The 26,028-nt window shown below is 37.2% G+C and overlaps 1 protein-coding gene across 1 annotated transcript in view; it reads right to left on the bottom strand.

The window, feature by feature from the left end:
• Nucleotides 1–8,785: 8,785 nt before the first annotated feature.
• LOC113066146 (heparan-sulfate 6-O-sulfotransferase 1-B-like) overlaps nt 8,786–26,028 on the bottom strand; it is a 50,580-nt gene continuing 33,337 nt past the window's right edge. The window contains exon 2 of the mRNA XM_026237837.1: nt 8,786–10,799. Coding sequence (XP_026093622.1) covers nt 10,097–10,799 — 703 coding nt within the window. The 3' untranslated portion in view covers nt 8,786–10,096. The remainder of the gene's footprint in view (nt 10,800–26,028) is intronic.

Genomic DNA, 26,028 nt, shown 5'->3' with positions numbered 1-26,028 from the left:
AGTCAAAGAAAATGTGATGGATATATGAACTAAGATCAATAATGTTCTACCAATCTGTGCACACCAAAACAAATCAAAACAAAAAACAAAGACAGAACCAAATAATTGAGCGTATCAATGTCAGAATAAGAGAGAAACGCACAGCAACATTCAGCAAAAAGAAAGAAAGAAAAAGAAAGAAAATGAGAAAAGTTCTTCAAACAGTGCAGAATGTGATAGTAAATGATTCTCCACAGAGGTCACATGAAGGTCAAATATTCCCCACTTGTCCAAAGTACAATTTTAAAACCTTGTGAAAACACAGATAACAGATTCAACAGAACTCCACTGGCTTTGAAGAAATAAAAAGTTTGCTCATATTTGTTTGTCTAAAGATCTGTTCTTTTTTGGCAATAAAATCCTTCCATGAATTTCATATGTTATTTATTGTATAAGTAACTATGTCTAGAGTTGGGTCCGAGTCCACCTTTGTCGAGTACGAGTCAAGACCAAGTCCACAAACATCGAGTCCAAGTCCGAGTCCGAGTCCAAAAGGGGCCGAGTTGGACTCAAGTCCGAGTTCTTAAAGGCCGAGTCCGAGTCGAGTCCGCCCGAGTCCAGAAAGTAATTAAATTAAAAATGATTATAAATTGGTATTGTACATTTTTACATTCTATTAATATTTTTACCTTTCAACCCATTAAACCAATGGCAATATAAAAATGTAATAAAAAAAAATACCACTGTTACATCTAGTCATTGCCATTGAACATTTTTATTTTATGTCAACAGAACTAGTTTCCTATCAAAAAAAGTTTCAAAGGTTTTATTGTATTACAAGTGCATGAAAATACAAATGAACCTATTTTATTATTGTATCACACTATATTGTCCTCCAGTTAAAGATGACATTTCAGTTATTTAATGCCTCTCCCCCACATTTGACAGAGGTAAAGTGCAGCTAATGAGGAGATCCTTAATGATGACATTATGAATTTCTTGTTGTCTTGGAGAACTTGCATCATAAAGTTGCATTGCTTGTTTGGTCAGTTCTGGTCTTGCAAATCCTGCAATGCTGAGCTGTGCAGCATCTGTTGGTTGCTGCTGCTGTCTCTGGTACTCGGTTGCATCGGTTTTCGGATCACCAGTACACTGAACCGAAAACCGTTTCTTTCGGAGGCGTCCGATTTGAGAACTGATGAACTGATGATACTGCGCATGCGTGTAATTTTTCAAGTATTTTGTTAAACATCGGAAAGTGTGATAAAACTATAAATATATATATATATATATATATATATATATATATATATATATATATATATATATATATATATATATATATATATATATATATACGGTTTTTTTTTTTAAGATAGGGGCTACATGTTTCTAATCTGTATATTGTAGAACACGAGTAGAGCAGCTGATGATACTGAACTGCAGCATGTGCCGGTGTCCTGACATTTTATCCTACCCTGTCAGATTTTCCTACCCGGGTTTTGAGCGATTCTCGTTCTCGAGTCAAGAACCGGTTGTATCAGTTTTCAGATCATCAGTAAACTGAACCGAAAACCGTTTCTTTCGGACGCGTCCGATTCGAGAACCGAGGAGCTGATGATACTGCGCATTCGTGATTCAGCATGAAGCCGACTGACTCACAGCGCGTCTGAACCGAACTGATTCTTTTGGTGATTGATTCTGAACTGATTTTGTGCTAATGTAATGAGTGCGGGTAAACCGAGGGCTTGAATGAAGGGCAATCTGACGAAACGTAAATTCATTTAATAACAAATACATCGCAATGGATTATGTATCCGGTGAACTGTTTTTTTTTTTCAACCGGTTTATTGAATCAAACCGTCCGAAAGAACCGGTTCGCGGAAAAGAATCGAACTTCCCATCACTAATCCACATTGATATCCAGTGAGTGGTGCGTGTGTTTCGTCTGCAAGCATGAGACTTCTGCCTGCCGGTGTGGTGCAGTAAAATGACAGAAGGGGAGACATTCATTAATTTATCATTTCAATTTTATGCTGATTTTATTTAATACACATGACGTGGACTCGACTGTACTCGGAATATTTTCCGAGTCCAAAATGTTCAAGTCCGTGTCAAGTCCGAGTACAAATTCACCCGAGTGCGTGACAAGTCCGAGTTCATTCAAAATTGGACTCGAGTCCGGACTCGAGTTCGAGTACCCCAACTCTAACTATGTCTTATGTTTTCTTACTGAAATATAATCATACATGTCACAAATAGACAAAGCCCACACCTGTAGCAGAGTGTCAGATGTTTTCAGTGTCGTGCAGAAGGGCATTTCACGGCAGAATGAATGCAGTAATGTAAAGGAGTGCTGGAGATATTTGTTCAGTCTCCAAATGCAAGTGTAAGCTCTCTGTTGAGATACAGTGAGCTGACCCTGACCTCAACATGAACCCACCTGATGCTCATCTTCCGACCTGTCATTACCATCAACATCAGCATGCAGCGTAGACGACACTCCTGACACCCTGCACACCCTCCTTCACCCTTTAACAGTCGTCTTCAAGAACGTCTGTTCTATTGCTCCTTAATTTCTAAGAGAAACTCTTATAAATGTCAGGTTTCATGCTGTCATTCATTTATTTATCTAATGATGCTGTGATCAATTATTTAGATTTTTTTTAATGCAATTAAGTTCTAATTTAACACTTAAAAATTGAACACTTATAGTGAACTAATGAGCTGTGGAAGTATAAATTCATTAAACATTTTACTGACCCCGAAACTTTTAAATTATATTTATTTATTATATATTTTTTTCATTTTATCTTGATTTCCATTTCAGTTACCAAAGGGTTGATTGTCATTTGATCCATGTAGCTGAACATTTTATGACACAATTTTGATTTATGTTGATTTATGTATTTATTTAGATTTTATAGGTCTAGTAGATCCAGTTAAGTTCAACAGACTGATCAAGCAAAAAGGTATGTGTTTATCTTTGCACAAAAACCCATTAACCTGTTCATGATGCTGTAACGCAACACGATTTTACATGATTCTTATTATGTGGGTTTCATCGTAATTCAGTTCTTGTTCTCTGAGGTTCAGTCTCAGTCAGAATCTCTCTCTCTCTCTCTCTCTCTCTCTCTCTCTCTCTCCCTCTCTCATTCGTTCCATCGTCTTTAATTTCTTTCATGGCTGCTATCTAAATGCTAAACCATTCAACACTCAGGAGACAAGAAGCTCCATGAGTAGCTGTTCAGTCATTTTTCTCCAGATGATAGGGAGGAAGAAAGGTAATCATCCCATGAATTGGTATTCTAGCGAGGTATGATGGGAGTAATGTGATCTGTAATTGAAATGTGAGTAATGCGGGCCTGAATTCAGTGCTGAGCCACTGCCAGTCTAGACCCAAAGAAAGATTTTACAGATGTTAAATATACGTGTTTTACTACTATATTTTAGAGCTTGAATTGTTAATATATGCTCTAGCTTGATTTTGTGTTCTTGGTTTTGTTTAAATGGGGCCTAAGGGTTACAGTATTTCACTTCAGATTTTGCCAGTAAGTAACACCATAGAACCTCATATCAAATGCTAAAATCACATTAGTAACCATGAACTAACACCCTGGAAAGTTGTGGAAACCATGCAGAACACTAGCAATAAGGTAATGGCTTTTTGCATGTAAATGATATATATATATATTTTGTTTTGTTTTTTCAGAATTTTTATTATTATCTGAAATCATGCTGGCCACGTGTTTCATGCTTATTAACATTTACATAAAAGCATTTTCATTCAATTGATGTGGCAAAATTATATTTAAATCACTATCCATTGTGCATACGGAAAGTTCAAACTTTCTGCACTTGCTATAGTTTATATTTTATCATTGTAAAAGTGCTAACATTTGTTATAACAGTCATTTATTAAATCCAAAAAAAAAAATTTAATTCGTGAAAAAAACTAGGTAGTTGAAATGGCAACTGCTATGAGTGATCCTATGGTCATCTACTGGATATGTCATTTGTCATTTCATCTTAAAAGTCTTTGTTTTCTGCCAGGAGACACATTTTTGGCACATTTTGAATGAATGAAAAGTGAATGAATGAAAAGTGTATTTAAAGGGGGGGTGAAATGCTTTTTTTCACTCAATATCCTGTTAATCTTGAGTACCTATAGAGTAGTACTGCACCCTTCATGACTCCAAAAAGTCTTTAGTTTTATTATATTTACAAGAGAAAGATAGTCTGTACCGTTATTTTCCCGGAAGAATCACGAGCGCCTAGAGGTGTGACGTGTGGGCGGAGCTAAAGAATCACGAGCACGAGTAAGCTTTTGCGTTGAGAGCGGCTGGAAGCTGTGACATTATCGTGAGGACAAAACCATCATCCAAAACAAACCATGGCTAACAGTCAGATTCAGCGCATATTTATGATCCAGAATCAGATCCAGAGGCTGAAATTTCACAAGAGCAGCATCAGCAACGACGTCTCTATGTTGTATGTATTGAAACTGTATATATTTGCTTAGCGGTTTTGGAAAATGACTAAGTTCCACTTTATGTCGTCTTTTTTTTTTTTTTAAGCTGTACATGTGGAAAGTGCAGTGTGATGACAACATCGCATGTTGTTTATTTGATGTGCTTACGCGCGCCGATAGCTAAGTTAACAACACAGAGATATTTGAAGCAGTGTTACTCACTGCATGCGAAAAAAAACTTTCCGAAACTTGTGACAAACGTACAACTTAATTTTTGAAACTTTGCCCATGTTTAGCATGGGAATCCAACTCTTTAACAGTGTAAAAAACTCAGTATGCATGAAATAGCATTTCACCCCCCCCTTTAAGTACATTTTACTGCACAGTGGTAGATTTGAGAAATTATAAAGGCTTTAAAATATTATGTGTTTTAAAAATGTGTTCATGACTATGAAGGTCAGTTACTGATGATCAAAAATACCATGTCCTTTACGATATATCATCGCTAGCTAGCTAGCTGAAATTAGCCTAAACAGTTAACAGTTTAAATGTATACAATTACATGTCTAGGTGCTCTCCTGGGATTACCAGGCTCAGCATATAAAATTATATGTAGTTAAATAACATGAAACTCTTTGTTAATGCTATCATTATGTACAGTGTTGCAATCATTTTGTTTCTCAGTTTCTAACAAGAACGAGGCAGGAGGTTTCTGTGAGGGTCTCAAAAGTAGGTACCGGCAGGTAAAAACAATATTTACAATATTTTTAATTTCTAGTTAATTTAATTTCAAGTTCTAAACAATGGATGTTCTTCTAAGGCCATAAATGAAAATAATATTTAAGATTTACCTAATTTAAAATGCTATAGTACTGTCACAGTACTACAAATGCAGTTCGTTAGTTGCATCGTTGCTTTTAATAGTCGTTTAACGTTATCCCCAATTCTATATATGTATTTTGTTTTGATGGCACACTCTTGTTATTTACAAACTCAAATAATGTTTTCTTCCCACAGATGTAAAAATCATCTAGAATCTGCCAGAAGAGCTGCAGGGAAAAACACCGTCATGCCTGGAGCACAGGGAAGATCCACGAAGTGTGTGTTCCATGGATTGGAAGTAACCGTTCTGGCTGTAGACCATATAGTTTGTGATTTTTGAGAGGCTCCTGTTCACCCAGATGGTGTTTGAGATGAGGTCAGTGGAATAAGTCTGTGTGTGCGAGTTTGAGGACGCTTAGACACTGAAATATAATATTAATGGGCACGGCCCACTGAGGAGTTCATAATTCATGTGGATGCTGTTTGAATAAATGTTTACATTCATGTGTTTAGATTAAAAGATGACTGATTTAGATATGTAATAGCTAGAGTAGAGTTCAGGATGAAACGACTGAACTCTATCTAATGTCTTGTTGAAAAGACATTGCTTCAAGTTTGTCGGTTCATGCTTAAAAGTCCCCATCTTCTCATTATATAGCAAGTCTAATTTGTAGTGAATCATTTAATCTTAAACAACGCTCTCTTTTCGTGTAGACGGTTAATCATGAGTTTATTACGTCACTAAACGCTTTGCTTTTAAATCGCAGATTTGGCTTTAGTATTTAATCATTATTTTAAAATTAAATCTGAAATATTTCATCATTTTCCTTTTTAAGGTCAAATAAAAATCAAATCTAAAAAAAAAAAAAAAAATCGTATATAATTTTTATCAATATTGTACTTGGTACAGGTCAGTGAAGAACTTGACAGATGGAGACACAAAGAAAATAAACAAATTCAAGAAAAATATATGTACATTTTTACCAAAATATATATATTTTTTTGTCCCACTGTGTATCATTGTGTTAGTAGTCCTCCTGTTAAAATCAAATACCCTCCACTTCTGAAAATGAATCAAACAAAATGAACATATCAAAACTGAGCCTACAGCTCCATCTTATGGACATTCAGCACTTATTTTTAGTTGATGGTCATTATTTGAGCAGGAATTGATCTCATCTGATGTCAGCGTCTTGTAGCCATGAAGGCTAAATTAATTTCAGTACCAGAAAGTCTTCATTTTCACATTGCATAAACCCATACACACCTCCTGCATCTGAATAGGTGTGTTTTTCTACTACACAGTATGAAAAAAACAATGGCAAATAATAAGTAGTTCCAGTACTATTCATGAGACATTTAGTTGAGGTGGTCTGGGTGAAATATTTTGAGTATTAATATCATACAAAAATAAATAGTTCCTTACAGTAAAATTTAACATGTTTAACAAACCTATTTTTGATTGTATGTTGTCTGTCGTGATGCCAAGATGATGGATGTAGTATGAAAACAATATTCATCTACACATCTGCAGACATGAAGAACACTTGATCAACAGCTGAGAAGGAAGTTCTGTGATTACTCTGAGAGTATGGGAGTTCAGTTGCTGCTTTTCCTTCATAAAAATATATAATATATAGACAGACTCAAACCTGACATAAACACAGATATAGATACATCTGTATGTTGTGTACCAACACAAAAACATATCTGCAGAGAGAAAAGATTAACATAAAAAAAACCTGTCCTCTAGTGCTCTCTGGTGCCCAGGAAGAGTATAGTTTTTTTTTCCCTTTGGTTTAAATAAAATGTATAACCGGTTGTGGGTCTGATGGTTAGGTTAATGTCATCTTTCAGGCACACATGTGATTCTGAACTTACAGCTTACCTTTCCTTGACTTGATTATGTATAGGTGTGCAGAACCATTCAAGTCTAATGATTCAATTAAAAAGCTTGAAGCAGATTTTGGTCTGTTGTTTCAGATAGAGAGAATGATTTGATCTTTAGAAGTTTTGAAACTAAAACAAAAGCTGTGTGTGGGGAAATTCAAGCTTTTTTGGGGCCGCCACTGACACCCGTGATGAAGCAAACAAGGCAAATGTGATTTAAGGGGCTAAATATACACACTGCTGCCATATTCCTTCCACTGTTTATATACTTTACACCCTTACATATAATTTGATATCAATCCCGGACCTTTACTTAATTTACCACAATTGATTATCACATCTCATACTACACTGCGGAGAGCAGGTATAACTCTAACATTTCTTGGATGTTTGTTTGTTTATTCTGAAAATGACCATTTATGTTACTATGCTAAATGCTTGGCTACTCTATGATTAGTTATAGTGCATTACCATTTTATGTTCAACTGTAGAGCGTCCACTTCTGACTACCCTTTTAATGGACACATGAAAGAGAGTGATGAAACTTTAGGCTGGGATGTAACATTGTGTCCTTTGCAAACCTCTGAAGTCCGTGTTGATCTCACTGGTCACACAAAGAACAATTAAAAAACAACAACAAATGAGGTAAGTGGCCACCCCTGTGCATCTGCTGGGCTGGATCTCTGGGGTTACAGCAGAGCAGTGTCATCAGCATCTCAGTGCAGAGGCGAGAGATGACGATCTCAGAGGAACAGCTGATGATTTCAGCTCCACTCTCAGCGGAACACACGGAGGTTTGGGTTTGGCCACCTGAGAAAAAGCTTTGCAATGGTTTGTTTTTCTTTTCTTTTTAATACAGTAATATATAGAACTAGAGATAGAATTGGAATTATAGAATTATAATCACAATTAGATTGAATTTACCTGGTAGGATTGCGGTTATGAGGAAATTGACTAAATTAATATGTAGACAGCACTTCTTCAAATCTGATGTGCCAGGCAAAAAGTAATTATAAAACTGTCCTCATATAAAAATGTGCAAGTCATAACACAGAGCCAGTGTCTGGGACACTAACACACACACACACACACACAAACCCTTGAAGAGATAATTAACACTCGGGAGAGAGCTGCTGATTAACTCAAACAACAGAAACACTGTTTTGTAAGACATTGGGAGAAAACCTGTGATTGTTTAAACACTTTCACACAGAGCTGCTGGGTTTCCTGAGATTAAATCATTTTAGGGGATGATCTGAATTGTTTACGAGTCCTAACTGAATGTAAATTAATACAAATTTTGCTACAGCATCAGTAAGACTTTTTTATTTTTAAGAAACACATTTTACTCAGCAAGAACACAATTTTTAATGTTACAGAAGATATCTATTTCTATGTGAGCTTCTGAATTCATCAAATAATCCTGAAAAAAGGACTTCTGGTTTCCACAAAAAATACCATAACTGTTATCAACATTGTAATTAATAAAAAAAAAAGTTTCTTGAGTAGTAAATCAGCATATTAGAAGGATTTCTGAAGGAAATTGACACTGAAGACTGGTGTAATGCCCACATTTTGCACTTTTTAACTTTAAGTGCTCTTTAAAGGAAAGAAAAACAGAAGGAAAGAAATATCTTTTTATTGGTAATTAATTTTAAAGATCCAGGTGTCATGAACAGAAATACAGTACTGAACGTTGTTGGGAAGCAAACTCAAGACACCTCATTTGCTCACAGACACGCGCACACACACACACACACACACACACACGTACATATTAACATATACACTCAAAGCAGCGGTCACACTATCTTCAGCACTGATCTGTATGTTCTGACTGATCCGAGACAAATGTAACATATGATCCATTCTTCACTGTTTTCCCATAAGCATTTTTGACGTGGCTCAAATCATGGCTTCGATTGCAGTGTTTATTTTGAGTTTCAGCTGGAGGGAAGTGTTAAGATGAGAGTTAAGGAGTCTCCATAGACACAGAGCCAAACGAGAACTGTCTGTGAGGGATGTCAAGCCACAACACGCTCAGTGCAAGTTCAATTAACATGTTTTACATGCAGGCAAACGCAACAATTAATGGCCATTAAAGGACAAATGGTGAATCCTGATCAGAAAACCAAGAAGATTTTGTATAAGGTGCATGATTTTCAATGCAAAATGTGGGCATACTGCATTGCATTGGGTAAAAGGATCACAGCAAATGTGCAAAAACAAACACATGCAATGCATACTGTATAAACTAGCACGTGCTTATGTGATGGTATAATCATTTTATTGGGTACCAGTACTGCAGTTTGAAACATCTGTCAGGAATGGTTTTTCAACACAATCTCCAGGGCTTTTGGGAATCTGTTTGGGAATCAACACTCAAAGGGAAAAAAATGATAAAAACGCTCATGAAAAACAGGACTCTTCCGTGTTATATATATATTAAGATCATACTCACAACACCTGCTAATCATTTTCAGCTCCATCCACTTCACACCAGGTAAAAAAAAAAAAAATGGCAATCTAAGATTTATACATACATACATACATTTTATATATATATCAATCTTTATAATTTCCTGAAGAGTTCATAGATTCTCAGATATTAAAACCTGTTTGTTCATTTGAATCACACATTTTGAGAAACACTGCAGATGGAGGTTAAGAAAAACTTTGCTGAACAACAAAAAAAATTGCTTATAATTTTATGTTATGGCATAACTTTTATTTAAAAAAGGCCTATGAAATGGTGCACCAAGCGAGACGCTCAGGGACTCATTTCTTGAACGTTCTCTGGTCCCATATTCCCGCCCAAAGGAAGGGGTGTAGAATTCTCCGATCTGGGAATGGATATTCCACTTGGGTCTCTTTATTCCCCCTCTCCTTTGTTACTGTGTCTCTTTTGCGGTCTCTCTGGAGAGGGGTGGGCGGTTACCATCCGTTGATGATGTGATTCATGTAGTCCTCGGTTGGCAGGCGTGCTGTACCCTCTCCTCCGGCTCCGTCCTCTCGGAACGGGCTGTGGAAAGACGCCTGTCCTCTCAGTAGTCTCTGCTCCCGGCGGTCCAGCATGTGCTTGTACTGGTAGCGCTGCTGAAATAGGTCTTTGGCATAGTCGTACAGCTTCATGTCCAGATCGTTGAGTTCCTCGATGCGCTGTATCGTGTCGTTATCCAGGTCGATGCCGGCCGCCCGTGTGCTGTTGTACTGCATGAAGGGCCGGATGAACTTGAGGTGGAAGGTGCGTTCAAACAAGTACTGTGTTTTTCGCTGGAACTCAGTCAAGCCGAAGAAAGCCATGTCTCGCAGGTTTTTCTTGGCTGATTCGAGCAGGAGCTGTGAGCGCCTCTTCTCGGGTACCGTGGAGAGGTTGTAGCAGCCCACCAGGCTGAGGTCGGCCAGCATGCGCACTTGGCGATTATTGGCGAGGTTGTAGGGGCAGTCCATGAACTGCTGCAAATTGCACCCCGACCAGTCTGAGCCCTCGTAGCAGGGTGGCAACTCTTCGGGAGTGGGAGTCCGACCGTCGCACATGTGCAGGGATGTCTTCCACGTCGCCCCGCGCTGAACGTGCCTCCATTCACTAAGGTAGCGGGAAACAGGGTCCCTCAGCAGAGTGATATAGTAGAACTTTCTGCAGGAAACAGAACAGGACAACTCCATTAGTTACTAAAAAAAAAAAAACAATCACATACAAGATTATGAAAATATTTACATTTAAGCATGTGGCAGACTCTTTTATCCAAAGTGTCTTTCACTGCATGGGAATCGAACCCATAACCTTGGTGTTGCTAATAAAGTTATGCTGTTGGAGCTATAATAAACTGCTAATATCAACAACAAAACATTCACAGTAGAAAAAAAAAAGGAAATTTTCACAATGCCACCTGTACGTGTACATCTTCATCTTTATCCAACAATTAATTCTTTGTTTTGAAAGACAGGATGCAACAGGTGTAAACCGTGACTCAATAAATGCTTTTGCTCAGAGACTTCAAAGCATGCCCTGTGGCACCAATGCCTTAATCCTTTCCCACCACTTCACATCCCGTCTGTTTTGATACTCATTTGATTGATAGGAGGAGGAAAATAAGGACTGGAACGTTCCAGGTCTGGAAGTGTACACATTGGAGTATATGTATATAACATATTGTGTATTTTATTTATCAAAAATGTATAATAATCTATTTTATATATATATATATATATATATATATATATATATATATATATATATATATATATATATATATATATATATATATATATTTATTTATTACAGTGCACATGCTGATTAAAAAGAAAACCACGTTTAGCACATACCAAGTCATTTTGGATGAAAGCATCTGCTAAAATGCAATCAAATGAATCGGTTTCAAGGAACGGATTACAACCTATGATTAAATAATGAATTTGTTATCACTCAAAAATGTTCACAAAAGTGGCATTTTCACCACACAGAGTAAAAAAAGTATATATGTCCATGCACGCACTTCCCTATTTAACAAGACATGAAAAAACTCATACCTATACATCTTCAAACATCTTTGCCAGTCAATATATAGAGCTGAACTAAGTGAAATAACAAGCCTAGCTCAGAGTCTTTTAGTGAAAGGCTGTTTTGAAGTGAGAGCAGTCAGATGATGGTGATGAAACCACAAAAAAAATAAAAATAATAATAACTCACTGCTTGCATGCACACTATAGAGACCTTTCCTGACAATACACAAAAAATATATTTAACAGAGCATTCTGCCACTCTGAGAATGCTACAGAGACACAAGCCACAGGGAAAAGTGAGTTTCGGTGGAACCATGCAAAGGATTTGTGGAGTGGGAGGGAGACCAAGCACTGCCAACAATCTAGCAGGTGGTTTTCAGCAGATTAATCTCGAACCAACTGACGACAGAGAGATTTAGCTCCCAGCTACAAATTCCACAACCCCCTCACCACCAGCTCCAGCTGTGATTCACCCTACATTACCCCTTCACACCCCTGTGACCAAATATGCCAAGGAAACAGATTCCCTCTAAAATGCCCAAGAGCTGGTGGTTACACATTTGAAATAATCTTGCCTCTGGCCAAGAGGTGGCAATCCAGCCCACACTGTGCATTCAAATATCCTTTCACTGTGCATATAGTGCCCTTACTGACCACATGGTGGCAGTGTGCATGTATTAACCAGGCCCTAACAGAAAGCATAGGATCATTATGAGCACTTCAACACTTTCCCTGCCACAACAAGAACACTCTCAAACATGCAAGACCAGAATGTGAGCTCATTGCTAAAATGACTCTCTGACTTCTGATTTACTTTTGTTGATCTTTTCCTTAATTCTCTAAATCATTTGACTCTGTATTTTCAGTATCTTCAAATCTCTTCATTCATTTTCTCTTCCTTTCTCAATTTTTGGGGACAAAGCTGAAGGCTTATTATCATTAGTGAGCCCGAGAGACATCCGAGATCCCTCTGCAGTGCCAAGGCTTCCCGTTTTAATAACTCATGTTTCCACAGTGATTAAACTCTGGGCCCCATCAAAACACACGGCAGATCCAAATCCCAGCCAATAACTGTCTGCCAGCTCTCTGCAAGGCCAGTCAATACTAATAACACACTGAGATAGCCACATTATTAATGGAAATGGACCCAGTACTGAGACTTGGGGCACCTCACAAAATAACTGAGGGTCATACTACGAGCTTGGACTGCTGCAGTGTGCAGACTCATAAATTAAAGCTACTGAACACAAGTCTATTTTTATAGAAGTCTTTCATCATTGAATTAAGACCTGGTTGATGCCAGCTTGGGTAGAAGCTCTTCAATTTGTGTGTTTGTGTGCAAGGCTTCACTGGCAAAGTCAACGGGAAACACAGAAATCTGTAGGGGTGCTCCGATCACGATCGGCCGATCGTTGATGCGCATCTCGTCAGTAAAGCCGGTTCTCTAATCAGCGGTTAATTCCATCAGGTGCGTGATTTCACATAGAGCAGCTGTTACTACACAGAGCCGTTGTTAACTGAGAAGATGCACCAAAAAACGCTGAAAATGAAGTGGATTTGCGCATCTTCTCTATTATGATTTGCGCATCTTCTCTATTATGAAGAAGAGCGATTGAAAAACCAACACTACTAATGTGAATATTGGGGGGAATGCTTCGTTCCAAAGTCACTCATCTCAATCCATGGTTTTCAACTTTAGAATCAAACACACTTAACAAATATATTAAAACAATCCAATATGTCATTAAAAATCTCATTATTGAGGTTAAAACCTTGCTCTCTCCCACTGAGACATGGGAAAGGAAATGTGGCCCTTGAGAGAGATGGCCTCAACGGATCACTGGAGAATGTGGAGTTCAAGGTCAGAGCTTTAGACAGAGCAAACTAGAAGACTCCTCCTCGGGCTGACAACTCACAGTGGAGCCGTCACAACTCTCTGTCTGACATGACTCCAAATGCAAATCAGCCTCTATCCAAATATATGATGACTGCACAAAGACCAGTCACCCATTCTGACAGACCAGAAACAAAACAGCTGTGGGAGTACCATTTCCTCTTTCAGACACACTCACACAGAAAGGAAATGGGCAGAAAAACTCTGAAAACTTTAGATTAGTGTATTAACCGCCATATTGTTTATTGATGTCAACATGCTCTTGTTTTCACGCATGCATATTGAGAAAGCCATTCAAATGCTTCCTAAGACATTCCAATCCCAGTGCCGCCCTCCCAATGGTGCACTTAAACTAGGGAAGTGGAGCATTGCTGCATTATTGATGCAGGACCTCTGCTGACTCTGGCTACACCTTTTTCCCTCACCTCGCCAAGGCATCCAACCTCCACTGGTATCACCCCTGACAACCATCTGAAGGTGACACGACTATGACAGGCCGGGTGAATATGTTTCAGACTGGTTTAATTTCATCAGGGATGCTTGCTGCTTCTGAGTATGGGTTGGGAAATTGAAATCTCATTTTTTTTGTCAGCAAAAAGCACCAGACTGTGCAAAAAGACTCTAGACTGTCATCCTGGAGACGGTCCACTTGAAAATCCATTTCTCTGTAACAGCGCAGTATAAAAAACTTGGACAAAGAAAAGCAATTCAGTGTGGACATTTATGTACACACATAAATCTCTCTCTCTCACTCATAAATACCTTTTCTGACCACACAAAAATAACACAGTAACATATCAATGGCACCAGAATGGATATTTTTATCATTACAAGCATTGGTTCTTTTTCACATTTTGGCTACAATTTGGCATTTGTATCATAATGCATCGTTTAACATATTTTGTAAAAACCTATTTATTTATATATAATTACTAGTGGATGTGCTATAATATTAATATCTATAAAGAGAAACCAATAATCTGTGACCAATGTTTTATATTTTATTTTATCAATATTTTATTCCTTCAACCAAGACATTTATTTATAACAAGATATTTTTTTGATCAAACAAACAAACAGTGATATTGTGAAATAATATTAGAATTTAAATTTTTAAATGTCATTTATTCCTGTGATGCAAAGCTTAATTTTCAACAGCCATTACTCCAGTAACATGATCCTTTGGAAATTATTCTATTTTGCAGATTTATTATTATCAGTGTTAAAAACAGTTGGACTGCATAATTTTTTTATGGAAACTTATACAGCTTTTAATAACAATAAGCAGTATAATATGTGCAATGAAGTCTGCCGAAATCCAATCTGACAGTAACATTCATTTATTACATCAAAATAATACATATAATACATTATAATTAAAATTATAATATAACACTCCATGAAGACATTCGATAAACAATGCTTTACAGAATCCTTCAAAACAAGAAAACAAGCTATTTTTACTCCGATCTGTGAATATACACAGACAAATAAGAAATAAGAGGGCCTCGCCGTGTCTTTTCGAATGTTCGCGGAGGCAGCGTTCTGCCTAGAGTGCAGAGATAAGCAGTAGGAGGAAATTTCAGCCATGTCACAATCAAACCTGTTAAAGTAAAGTATGAGTTTTCAACTAGATTTTTCTGACTATCAAAGACGGCACAACTACTTTTGCTTGGGTGAATGTAAATTCCACCTGATTCCTGGTGCTCGCTGCCACACACTAGCCGTAACAGCTGAGGGAGTGTGACTAACTACAGAGCGGCCATTATTTCGTCTTGGGATGTGGGAGGAAGAGACACAGATAAAGACAGCAGTGTATGTGAGAGAGAGATGAGGAAAGAGGAGAGAGGTATAAAGAAATCAATTATGAAGATAACATGAGTAGTGCCACAAATAGATTAGGAACCGCAAAAGGAACCACAAAAAGAAATGGAGAGCATCTTGGAAATGTGGTAAATAAGTCAGGCAGGAAGTGTCGACCCCCTGCAGGTCCTGGGTCTTTCCTAGGGGTCCCGTAAATCTTAAACCCGCACAGGTGTTTCGCTTCAGAGTGGGTGATAAATAACATGTTAGGATGCTAGCAGGCGGAAAGACTCCTGGCAGGTTTAAGATCTGCCAAATGTGCAAGGACGGGGCGAGCACTAAACCAACACACTGAAGGAACCCTGTGTGAGCTCATGGGTGTCATTAAAAAAGCAGTCAGGATGTGAATTGTGACAGGTATCATGGGGAAATCAGCAGCCTGTGATTTTGTCTTCGATTGACGTCAAAGTTCAGTTCGTTTGAATGTCTACGCTGTCTTCCGAACTTGCACCCGAGTTCGCTTAAAAAGGGCGGTCTGGGGTACTGTTCATGTGAACTCCATTCGCTGCTGATGTGAACGCAATCATACTAAATCGCGGAAGTGAACCGCTATTAATGACGTATTACTTGATGAAAATGTATGTTCGTGTCTGTGTTTCACAAACTTTTTTGATGAGCATGACTGACGTGCTGCAAGCAGAGAGGAGTTCGGACCCAACGCGGTTCGGACCCAAATAAAATAATATGAACGCAGTCCAGCGGGGGCAGGGGGGAGCAATCGAACGCAGATTCGGACAAGGCAAGCGAACCAAGTGTGAAAGCACCCTAAATCTGTAAAATATTAGTAGATAGACCATAATCAAACACACAAAATGTTTAGTGACAATGAACAGGAGACAACCAAAGAGCAGAGTGCAATTTAAAAAGCCATGTATTACCGTATTTTCCGGACTATAAGTCACACTTTTTTCATAGTTTGGCTGGTCCTGTGAAGAGCACCCTCTCGCGGCTGTAGACAGAAATGTTTTCTCTTGGTTCTAAATAAATGTGACTTATAGTCCAGTGCGACTTATATATGTTTTTTACTCGGCATGACGTATTTTTGGACTGATGCGACTTATAGTCTGAACAATACGGTAAGTACAACACTGATGAACTCCAGAGGAGAGAGAGAGAGAGAGAGAGTTCTGGTTGGAGACAGACAACAGTGATACAGTGGTTCAGAAAGAGCAGAGGCTTTAATAAAGCTAGAGCTTATTGTTGCATGCGGTTCTTCATGTTTATGTATGACTGTAGATCCAGGAGGGACTAAGGCAGGACTGGAGACTAGAGAGGGAATAATGCAGGATTTCATAAATCCTTCTCATAATGCGATGCTCTCCTGAGAGAGTCTAGGATGACCTGACCTTTAACCTTCAATCTAGAATGTTTACTCCTCGATCATGTGCTATGGGGTGGGGAAAAAAAAACAGAGCAAAAACTAATCAAAACAAAAAGCAAACTAAACAAAACTAGCAGAACCAACCAACCAGTCTTTAGGTGAGCTTTTATATATATATAAAATGTATAAGTAACATAAGATTTTATATCTGAAACATCACCATCATGTCAATGACTACTACTGATAATGATAAAGAATACATTTTCGTGAATATTATTTTAGTGTGTTTCACTTAATAATTAATTATTCCGTGTATTTCCCATATACAACCAAAATCTGACGAAACCACCAAGTGCCCTTAAAAAAAAAAAAAACAGATCAGGAGTCCAAACAGTAGCGAGTGAGAGAGAAGAATCAGACCACCATCCTTGTAAGACTCCAAGTGCACAATAAAAGAGCTCTGCTCCAGGAACTCCACAGTTCTGATCCTATTAGCAGCAGAAATGTGAGGAATGTTTATAGCGAAGAGACCCCCTAACAGCCTGAGGGGGAGATCCCTCCGTTTCACCTTCACTGACACACACTGCAATTCCAACAGAACTCCACCATTCCTATAGAACTGCTTGAGATAAAATGGAAACACAATCTCTTCGATCCTGGGTATTTAATGGATACAGTACGGACTAAAATTGATTTCTCTGTTGAGTTTAACAAACTAATCATATTTTAATTTTAGAAGAGGGGTGTCTGTTTTAGAGTTGGATTCCTGGATTAACAAGGTTACGGTTTAAACAGTGAGTGCTTCTGGAAGATAAGGACAGAATGTGTTTAACCCCAGGCTTGGTTTATACCATTAGTCTTACCAGACAGACAGTGAGAGCTAAGAGAGAAAGAGAGCGAGAGAGGGGGCTTGGAAGTGAAAGACAGAGACCTTTGTCCAGGTCCATCTCTCTAAAATGATCCCTCTCACTTTCAGTTCGAGATTTCTTTTATTGCATGATAAATAACCTTACATTTGTGCTGCAGGTTAGCTGGAGGCAATAAAACTAATGGCAACAAAACATCTTTAAAATGTGGAAATATAATATATATGCATTTAGCAGACACTTTTATCCAAAGCGACTTACAGTGCAACCCCCAACCTTGCGCTTGATAGCACAATGAGCTACAGGAACATATATATAATAAAAAATAATATAAATAATAATTAATTCATTCAACTAAAGTGGAAAAACAAAGTACATTTGGTAATAAATTCTGAATTAAACATCAAATTATTTATTTTTATAATTTAACTTAAGACAAAAATATATTAATAAAACAATAACTGAACATATAATGTATACAATTTAAAAATGTAAAACTAATATTAAAATAATGATAAATCAATAGTAAACATGGGCTAAAGAAAATAAAAATGAAAATACATATTATAAACAAAATAAAAATAATATAAATATACTATAAAGACAATAAATATTAAATCTAAATAAATAAACATAATACAAAATTAGAAAAACTAATAACTTTTGATCTATAAAAAGTAAAAAAGTTCTAAAATAGTATACATAAAATAATGAAAATAATAAAGCAATAGCAAATATGGGTTAAAGACAAAAATAAATATAATCTAAATAAATAAATGAAACTATATATTAAATAATATATTCTTTTTTAACAATAAAAAAAATTATACAAGTAAATAAATATGGGTTATACAAAAATATTAATAAACGGTAATTAAAAAAACTACACATACACACATGCATGAAGTAGAAATACAAAAAGCATAAATAAAATAAATGAAAAAGCAATAGTAAATATGGGTTCATGAATCAAAAAAAGAAAGACATAACTTTATAAAATGGGTTAAAAATAAAAGGCAGGGCTCTGTTGTGACGTTGACCGATGAAGACGAATCATCACTCTCTCTTTTCAAATCATCCCCACCTGAAGCCATCTTTCTGCAGTCTTCACTGCTGAACTGTCTTTGAGCTCCTGTTCATCCTGTTGGCCTTCTAATTAGGTTGCTATGGTCACACACTGTCAGGTGTATTCATAGTCACTGGCATCCAACATTTTTTCCCTTCGTTTGTTTTTTTTAAAACTACTGAGGCGCGAAGCAGATGCTGGTTCCTCTCTCTGCTCATCTCATCCTCCCTCTCTTTCCAGATCCTCTTTTTCAGGCCGTTTGGAAGGAGGCCAGGGGCTCTACCCTCCTTTTTCCTGGCTAATGCAGATCACTGCTGGTGTTGCACTTCGATCCATTAAGGCTAAACTGTCTATTTACTGTGCTTTGCTTTGTTTTACGCTATTCTTTAAAGCCTGATGCACACCGTACAAATGATAATAGTGCCTTACGACTGTTGCTTGTCGGACTGTATAAACATAATGATCATGTCACACTGGGATCTCAGTTGTCATTAATGTAACTTTGTATGATCGTGAAAAGTTCATGAATGGTGATGATACCTGCGCATTTAAAATGATAGTGTAAGCAGCAATCCAAACCGACATGAAAACAGCAGCACAACCGTTGTTTATCACAGCAATGGTTAGAAGAAATCTCTAGCATTAATTCTGATCATGTCTTGAAAAATGAATACAGTTTGACGTTTGTTGTAGAAGACACACTGCAGGACTGTGCAGCAAATCTTCTGACACTGCCAGAATTTGATCCCAATGGTCATTAACTGGCTGTGGGTGAACATCTCAAACTAATAATCAAAGACTACAGATTTTAGCCTAGGATAGGAGGAATCTTTTAGGATTTGCAAAATTTGTCGCCAAAATCGTACAGTGTGTGACCGGCTTGAGACCCAAACACAAACATAAATTTTACTGCAATGCTGAAAAATGAAACCAGTATGCACTGTGTTGCTATAGGGTTGGTTAATGCTAATCAGAATATATGCTGGTGTTTTCAGCTGCTTAATAACCTGTTACATATTCTAAAAGTCTTTTTATCGGTTTGTACTTAAACTACAAATAGTTAACAAATGAACACGAGTAAAAAAAAAAAAAATCTGCACAAAAAACACTGTATTTAGTGTTTCCTAGTTGCCACTGAAAAAAAAAACAGAAGGTAGACATGATGCACACTCACACAGTTTGAAGTTAATAAGTGTTTTTGACCTCCTCAGGATGCCTGTCACGCATGAGATACTCCTGGATAATTGCGGAATTTATTTTCTCTCAGTGCAATAAAGATCATGCTAATTGAGTCACTTTTGAATTATTTGAAAACTTCTGTCATTTTAAAGCACAAAGAGCATCTTTATCAGTTGATGGCTGAGAGAAACCAATAGAAAGATAAAAAAAAAAAAAGTCTCAAATGAAACATCAGCCTTGCTATAATGCATTGAGGATCCTTGGTAAGCGGTGAGACAGAAACCTTCATATAGACCCTTCAGGGCCAGCTGTCAATCTCCCACACTTGAACTAACACAAGACACTGACACACACACACACACACACACACAATGCAAGCAAATACATAACCAAAACAGAACGAGCAAAACTCTTAGGAGTATAATGGGGCGGCAGTGGCTCAGTGGTTGATGTAGGTTGTCTACAAACCGGAAGGTTGGTGGTTCAATCCCCGGCTCCACCTGACCAAGTGTCGAGGTGTCCTTGAGCAAGACACCTAACTTCAGCTGCTCCCGATGAGCTAGATAGCGCCTTGCATGGCTGGCATCGCCGTCGGTGTATGAATGTGTGGGTGAATGTGAGGCAACTTGTAAAGCGCTTTGGATGGCCATGGGGTCTGTTGAAAGCGCTATATAAATGCAGTCCATTTACCATTATAGGAGTAAAAAAGAAAGAAAGTGAGAAAGCAGCAAAGAAAGAAAGATGGAAAGATGCAAGACAACAAGGGAATGTGATAGTGTACGATACACAATTGAATCTTTCTATGATTCAGTTATTTTCATCAAATCAATCAAACTGGTCCACAATTCAGTCTGGTCTATTCTTTCACTGATCAACTCAATCACAAGGAAGGAGAGACTGAAGAAAAACAGAGACTGCACAATGAATTAAAAGAATGGAAAGAGCGTAAGGAAAATGGTTTCCAATTCCACTACTAAAAACCAGGTTTTTACACATATAGAGTCACAGTGGTGTTCAGACTGCTGATCAGTAAATTAAATCGATTTTTTGCATCTCTAGCAGAACAAATGCCTATTAGTGTGGTCTAATCAGTTCTGCATAAACGGTTTCTGTTGTGCTGACTGATGCGCTGATGTCACAATAGCGCGCCGATCCGGATCTAAACGGATACGTCCACATTGATCAATATGGATCCATCTGCAGGGGGTGGATCATGTGTGACAGAGTGATTCACAGTGTTTGGAATGGCAACTCCATCATATCGGATTAATATTTATACATTTTTCTGTATAACACCTGACAACCAAACATGTCTCCCGCCCTTCTCTAAAACCTAAAACTAAAGAGATTGAAACAAACGTGAGATATGGTCTCATTCAAAAATGTGTTAGTTTATGAAAGTGTTTTAATCGGCTTGTTATTTGTCAAATAGATTGAGCTAATCCAGAAAACACATTTACTCTCATGATGAGGTCACACTGCTCTCTGTAAATTAATAGCTTTAGTACACAAATGTATATCAGAAGTAAAAACAAAAATACTTCTGCAAATCAATAGTTCAATCATCAGACTTTTCTGATGGTTTTTCTCAACGTAAATCGTAGGGAACTAAATAACGGCACTGAAAGTTGTCTGATTTACAAACAAATCATACTTTTAAGTAAACTAAATTGATCAGACACCAGTATGTTCTTTATTCAATCTAAATTATTAATTTGCTAATCCGACAAAAAAGGATTAGTGAGTCAGTTATACATCCTAACAGTCTCTAGTTCTCCACCTCCAACTGTTCAAATAGGTTTAATAGTCAAGTATGGCTACTATGTAATTTACAGAACACTAATGCAGATTTTCTTCTGAAAAAGAAGTGACTTTCGTATTAATTAACATGTCTGAGAGGCTCTTGGTTTTGCTTCTCATCTGAGTTAATTATTTCAAACCTTTCAGAGGAATCAGTCTGTGTAATATGAGCATAATCTAACACCTGAAATTACCAATTCCAGTGAGTGAGTTTGACTGGATGGGAATAATAGCAGTTACGGAGTCATTGGCGGTCAGACAACACTTCTTCACCTCAGTCCAATTTGTGTTCCAGTGAATTTTGATTCTCTTTTCTCCTTCCCAAAGCCACTCCTTTTGTGTGTGTGTGTGTTATCGTGGTCTGATTTGGCATGTTAAATATCTGGACCTGTTAAAGATTCTTCCTATTAAAAAGTGTTTGTGATGTTTGAACCCCTGTCGCCGATCTGTCATTTAATGTGCACACAATAGCAACTAGATGGTGCTCCAGACAGTTGTGCAGTGTGAAATGTGCAGCGATCGGATGACTTTAAATATTGTGCTGTTTGTGCCCGGGATTTGGTCCATCACTTCAACCTGTGTAAGTATGAGAGCACCCATTTAACCACTCCAGCTTTCAGCCAGACAGTTGTTCAGCACCAAGGACAGCGGTCAAACACAAGTACATGTCTCAGAGCTGGAGAACAGAGATTCGACACTCTTAGTAGTCTATAGACACTGAGCAAAGATAAGACATATCGTCAAAGCACTCAAGAAACATCATGGACATGGACCAATACACAGGCACAAAGTACAAGGTAGCACCATGCACACCGTCTAGGCTTTAAGCAGGTTTTTCAGGCAAAGTGTCAGATGACATGCAGCCTGCGCAGCGTTTTCTTCAAATCACAACACCTTGGAGAAGCCAGTGACATGAGAAGTGTGTTTGGTCCTCCTTGTGATCCATCAAAACAGCCAGTGGGCTTCAAAGTGAAGCTGAAATCACGACACAGAGCACTTTGTTGGTTATAGTGTCGATACAACAAACATATCAGGACAGGAGCAGGTCGCTGTCTCTTAAACACACAAATTCAATAAACCAGTACCTTTTTAGAGCTGAAAATCATATTCACTCTCAGAAAATATTGTCCAAAAGCTGTCACTGCGACAGTACACTTTCAAAATGCATACTTTTTTGCCTATTTTACCCTTAAATTGCACATATTATTACTTTTTGAAAGGGTACAGTGACTTCTTTTCTACCATTTTGTGCAATTGTCTCTTTTAAATCAGTTATACTAGTGCAAAACAATATGGCGGTAGTGCTTAAAAAAAAACATAACAGTAATTTCTGTAAACTGTAAATGTAAAAAATACAGTAATTTCTCACATAGACAGCTTCATGGTTATATAATATATAAAACATTGTATACATAGTATAGGACAATATAAGATTTAGGCCATGCCGCCCACCCTGTAATCAAAGGTTTGGTGGAAAATGCTAAATCTAAATCAAATTTACTGGTACACACAATAAAGAGTAAACAGGCTCTGCTGGTTTCATATGAAAGATTACAGATAAACAACAAAAGCCGAAACATAATGAAGCCAAAGACAGTAGATATATTGCACCACTAATGACTCATTTCCATGTGCTAAATAAGTAATGATACTATTAAAACTGAGTCATAATTTCAGCAAGAGCTTTTGGCATCACACAATAAAAGCTAATCAAATTATATTCTCATCGGCTCTGCGGTGCACCAGAAGCGCACAAATATAGCATCTCTAACTGTTAAGAAACAGAAAGGTGTTACAATGTTTATAATGTTAGAATATATCATTTGTTTTTTGACAGTTTACCAAATCCTAATGTTAGTTTCTAGAATACAAAAATGTATTTATGTTATAATATATAAATTCTGTTTGATAAGAACATTATAACTAATATGGAGCAATCCTTCTACAGCATTTATTTTTCTTAAATTCAACATTTACTAATAAATAAAGTTATTTTTCTGTTAACGCCATTTAACGCATTGTGAATAAACATTAACAAACAATGAACAAAAATCAACGTATCTAAAAAAAACTAATGTTATCAAGGATTTTTAAAAGTTACAATTATTATAATTGCAGTTACAATTATTATATAAATATTAAAAATAGAAAGCTGAAAATTCAGCTTTGCCATTACAGCCTTGGGGATAATCAGAGACTACTAAATTCTAAATAGTGGTCATTTGCAATTTTATTATTAAATTTTTTTGAGTTTCATCTAAATCTTCTCTTGACAAAGGCCATAGAAATCTAGCGCCAGACTCTCACAAATACAAATTCATACAGTGATGATTCATGGTGATCACAGGTTTGAGTGCTGCTGACATCTCTGAATCTAAGCCTTGCTCCAAACCATTACACAATTACCCCTAACCAAGATAAAAAGCTGTTTCCGCCTCAGATGACATACCCACAGATGATTCACAATCTATTCAATGACTGTCTGAAGCACACTGCACACATTAATGGCAAGCACTGGCTGCAAATCTACAGTTTCGATTAGCTAGCTTAAAGCAATTTCCAAAAAATAGCTTCCTGCATGAAAGTTACAGATATTTTCACTAATTTATTTGCCGTTTAATCTACTGTAAGCAGCTGCAAACTAGGGATGTTCATTTTGGTTATTTTTCCTAACTGACAACCGACACTTGTTAACCGTTAACCGACAAGATGATTTTAAATTAGAATTGAATTAAATCAGAAAGGATAACTGTCTGTGACCCGTTAAAAATACTAACATTTGTTTCCTGGGGATTAACTTTACATGTGCAAAAAGCAAAAAAAAACAGAACATGAGTCATCATATCACACACCTGCAGCACTTCAGCAAGCGAAGAAAAACATAATACAACTAGGCTATATATAGCAAATAAATACGAGAAATGTGTTTTACTAGACTTATAAAACTACAAAAATGAAAAGAGTTTTGGTTAATTTTTGTGCTGAACAAAAAGTAACAGACAGCAGAAAGTGGCATCCTATTTTTATTTAGGCCTATTTTACGCAGAAAAGATTTGTTTTTATTGTGAATGTACATGTTTACAATTACAATTATCTTTATGACTAAAAGAAGTTGCTTCCACTGTTCAAAACTCAAGTGATTGCGCTGGCACCAAACGCATGCATAAAGTTAAGCTACTTTGACAATGCAGCCTGTTCATTGTCATAATAAAGTACAGTCAGTCAAACATATGGAAAAAAACAACACACTGCTCAGTTTAAATATGTAATAAAATCTGTGCTGTTAAGTGTTACCACCATACCGCCATGATATAATGAAAAACATTTTGTTTTAAATGGATATTGGAATGCGAGTGATGTAGGCCTAGATTATAATAAATAATAATTTGGCATTCAAATACATTCCATGTTTCTTAGCATGAATCCTTATAAGGGAAAACAACTAACGATTCCTAACACCATGTCTACACTGGATGTGAGCAGCGCAACAAAATACTATAGAACCACTGATCTATAATAGAGATTTATTATATATAAATCAGTCAATAGAAGTCATCATAATCAGTCATGTGGTCTACACTAGATGCGGCGTGGCACCACAAATCCCTGACAGTAAACTTTTGCCGGGTTCTATTTATGACGTGCTGACACAAATTTCAAATGGTTTTCAACTGTCCCTTTGTCGTGTCCAGTTTAGAAATTCTTTTGCTGATGCTGTGTGACTACCATATATAAACACATACTGGTAGTGTTTGCATTAATGAAGACTAATAATGCCTCTAAAAGTATTGTTTATTTTTGTTATCTTAATTAAAATAAAAGTCTGGCTACTAGAGACTACAGAAAGAAGAAGGAGTTTGGGTGCTGACATACTCTCAGCTTGACAAAATGTTGCACCATTGGACATCATATCAAACAACACCACTCACATTCTTTTATCTCTCTCTTTCTCTCCCCTTACCCCTTTCATTATGTAAGAAAATATTTCAGCTGGCTTCCGATATTAAAGCATCATGCAGCAATGTGAGAACAAAACATGGTCTCAGTTAAATCTCGGTAAGCATGTTGCAATTGCCTCAAAAGACACAAACTTCCCCTGTCCTTGAACAACTCTCCTCCTCTACTTCCGACTCCATTGTGCTGGCTTGGTGAGGATTAAAAGAAACTCAAAACACTGTAATCTTGCCCACTCCAGAGAGGAGACAAAAAAATATCCCAGTTTGAAGTGGTTTTATAGCCCCTGTTTCAACATGAAGTGGAGATTCCTCTAAACTTCAAAGTCTGTCACCGGATCAGCTCTGCCAGCGAGCGAGAGGAAACTGCCCTTCACCTGTCATTTGTGCGGTGGTAACATGCTCCACTAGTCTTATTTCC

Source organism: Carassius auratus, chromosome 49 (assembly GCF_003368295.1).
Source record: "Carassius auratus strain Wakin chromosome 49, ASM336829v1, whole genome shotgun sequence".
Taxonomy (NCBI): domain Eukaryota; kingdom Metazoa; phylum Chordata; class Actinopteri; order Cypriniformes; family Cyprinidae; genus Carassius; species Carassius auratus.
This window is presented reverse-complemented; position numbering and strand designations above follow the sequence as displayed.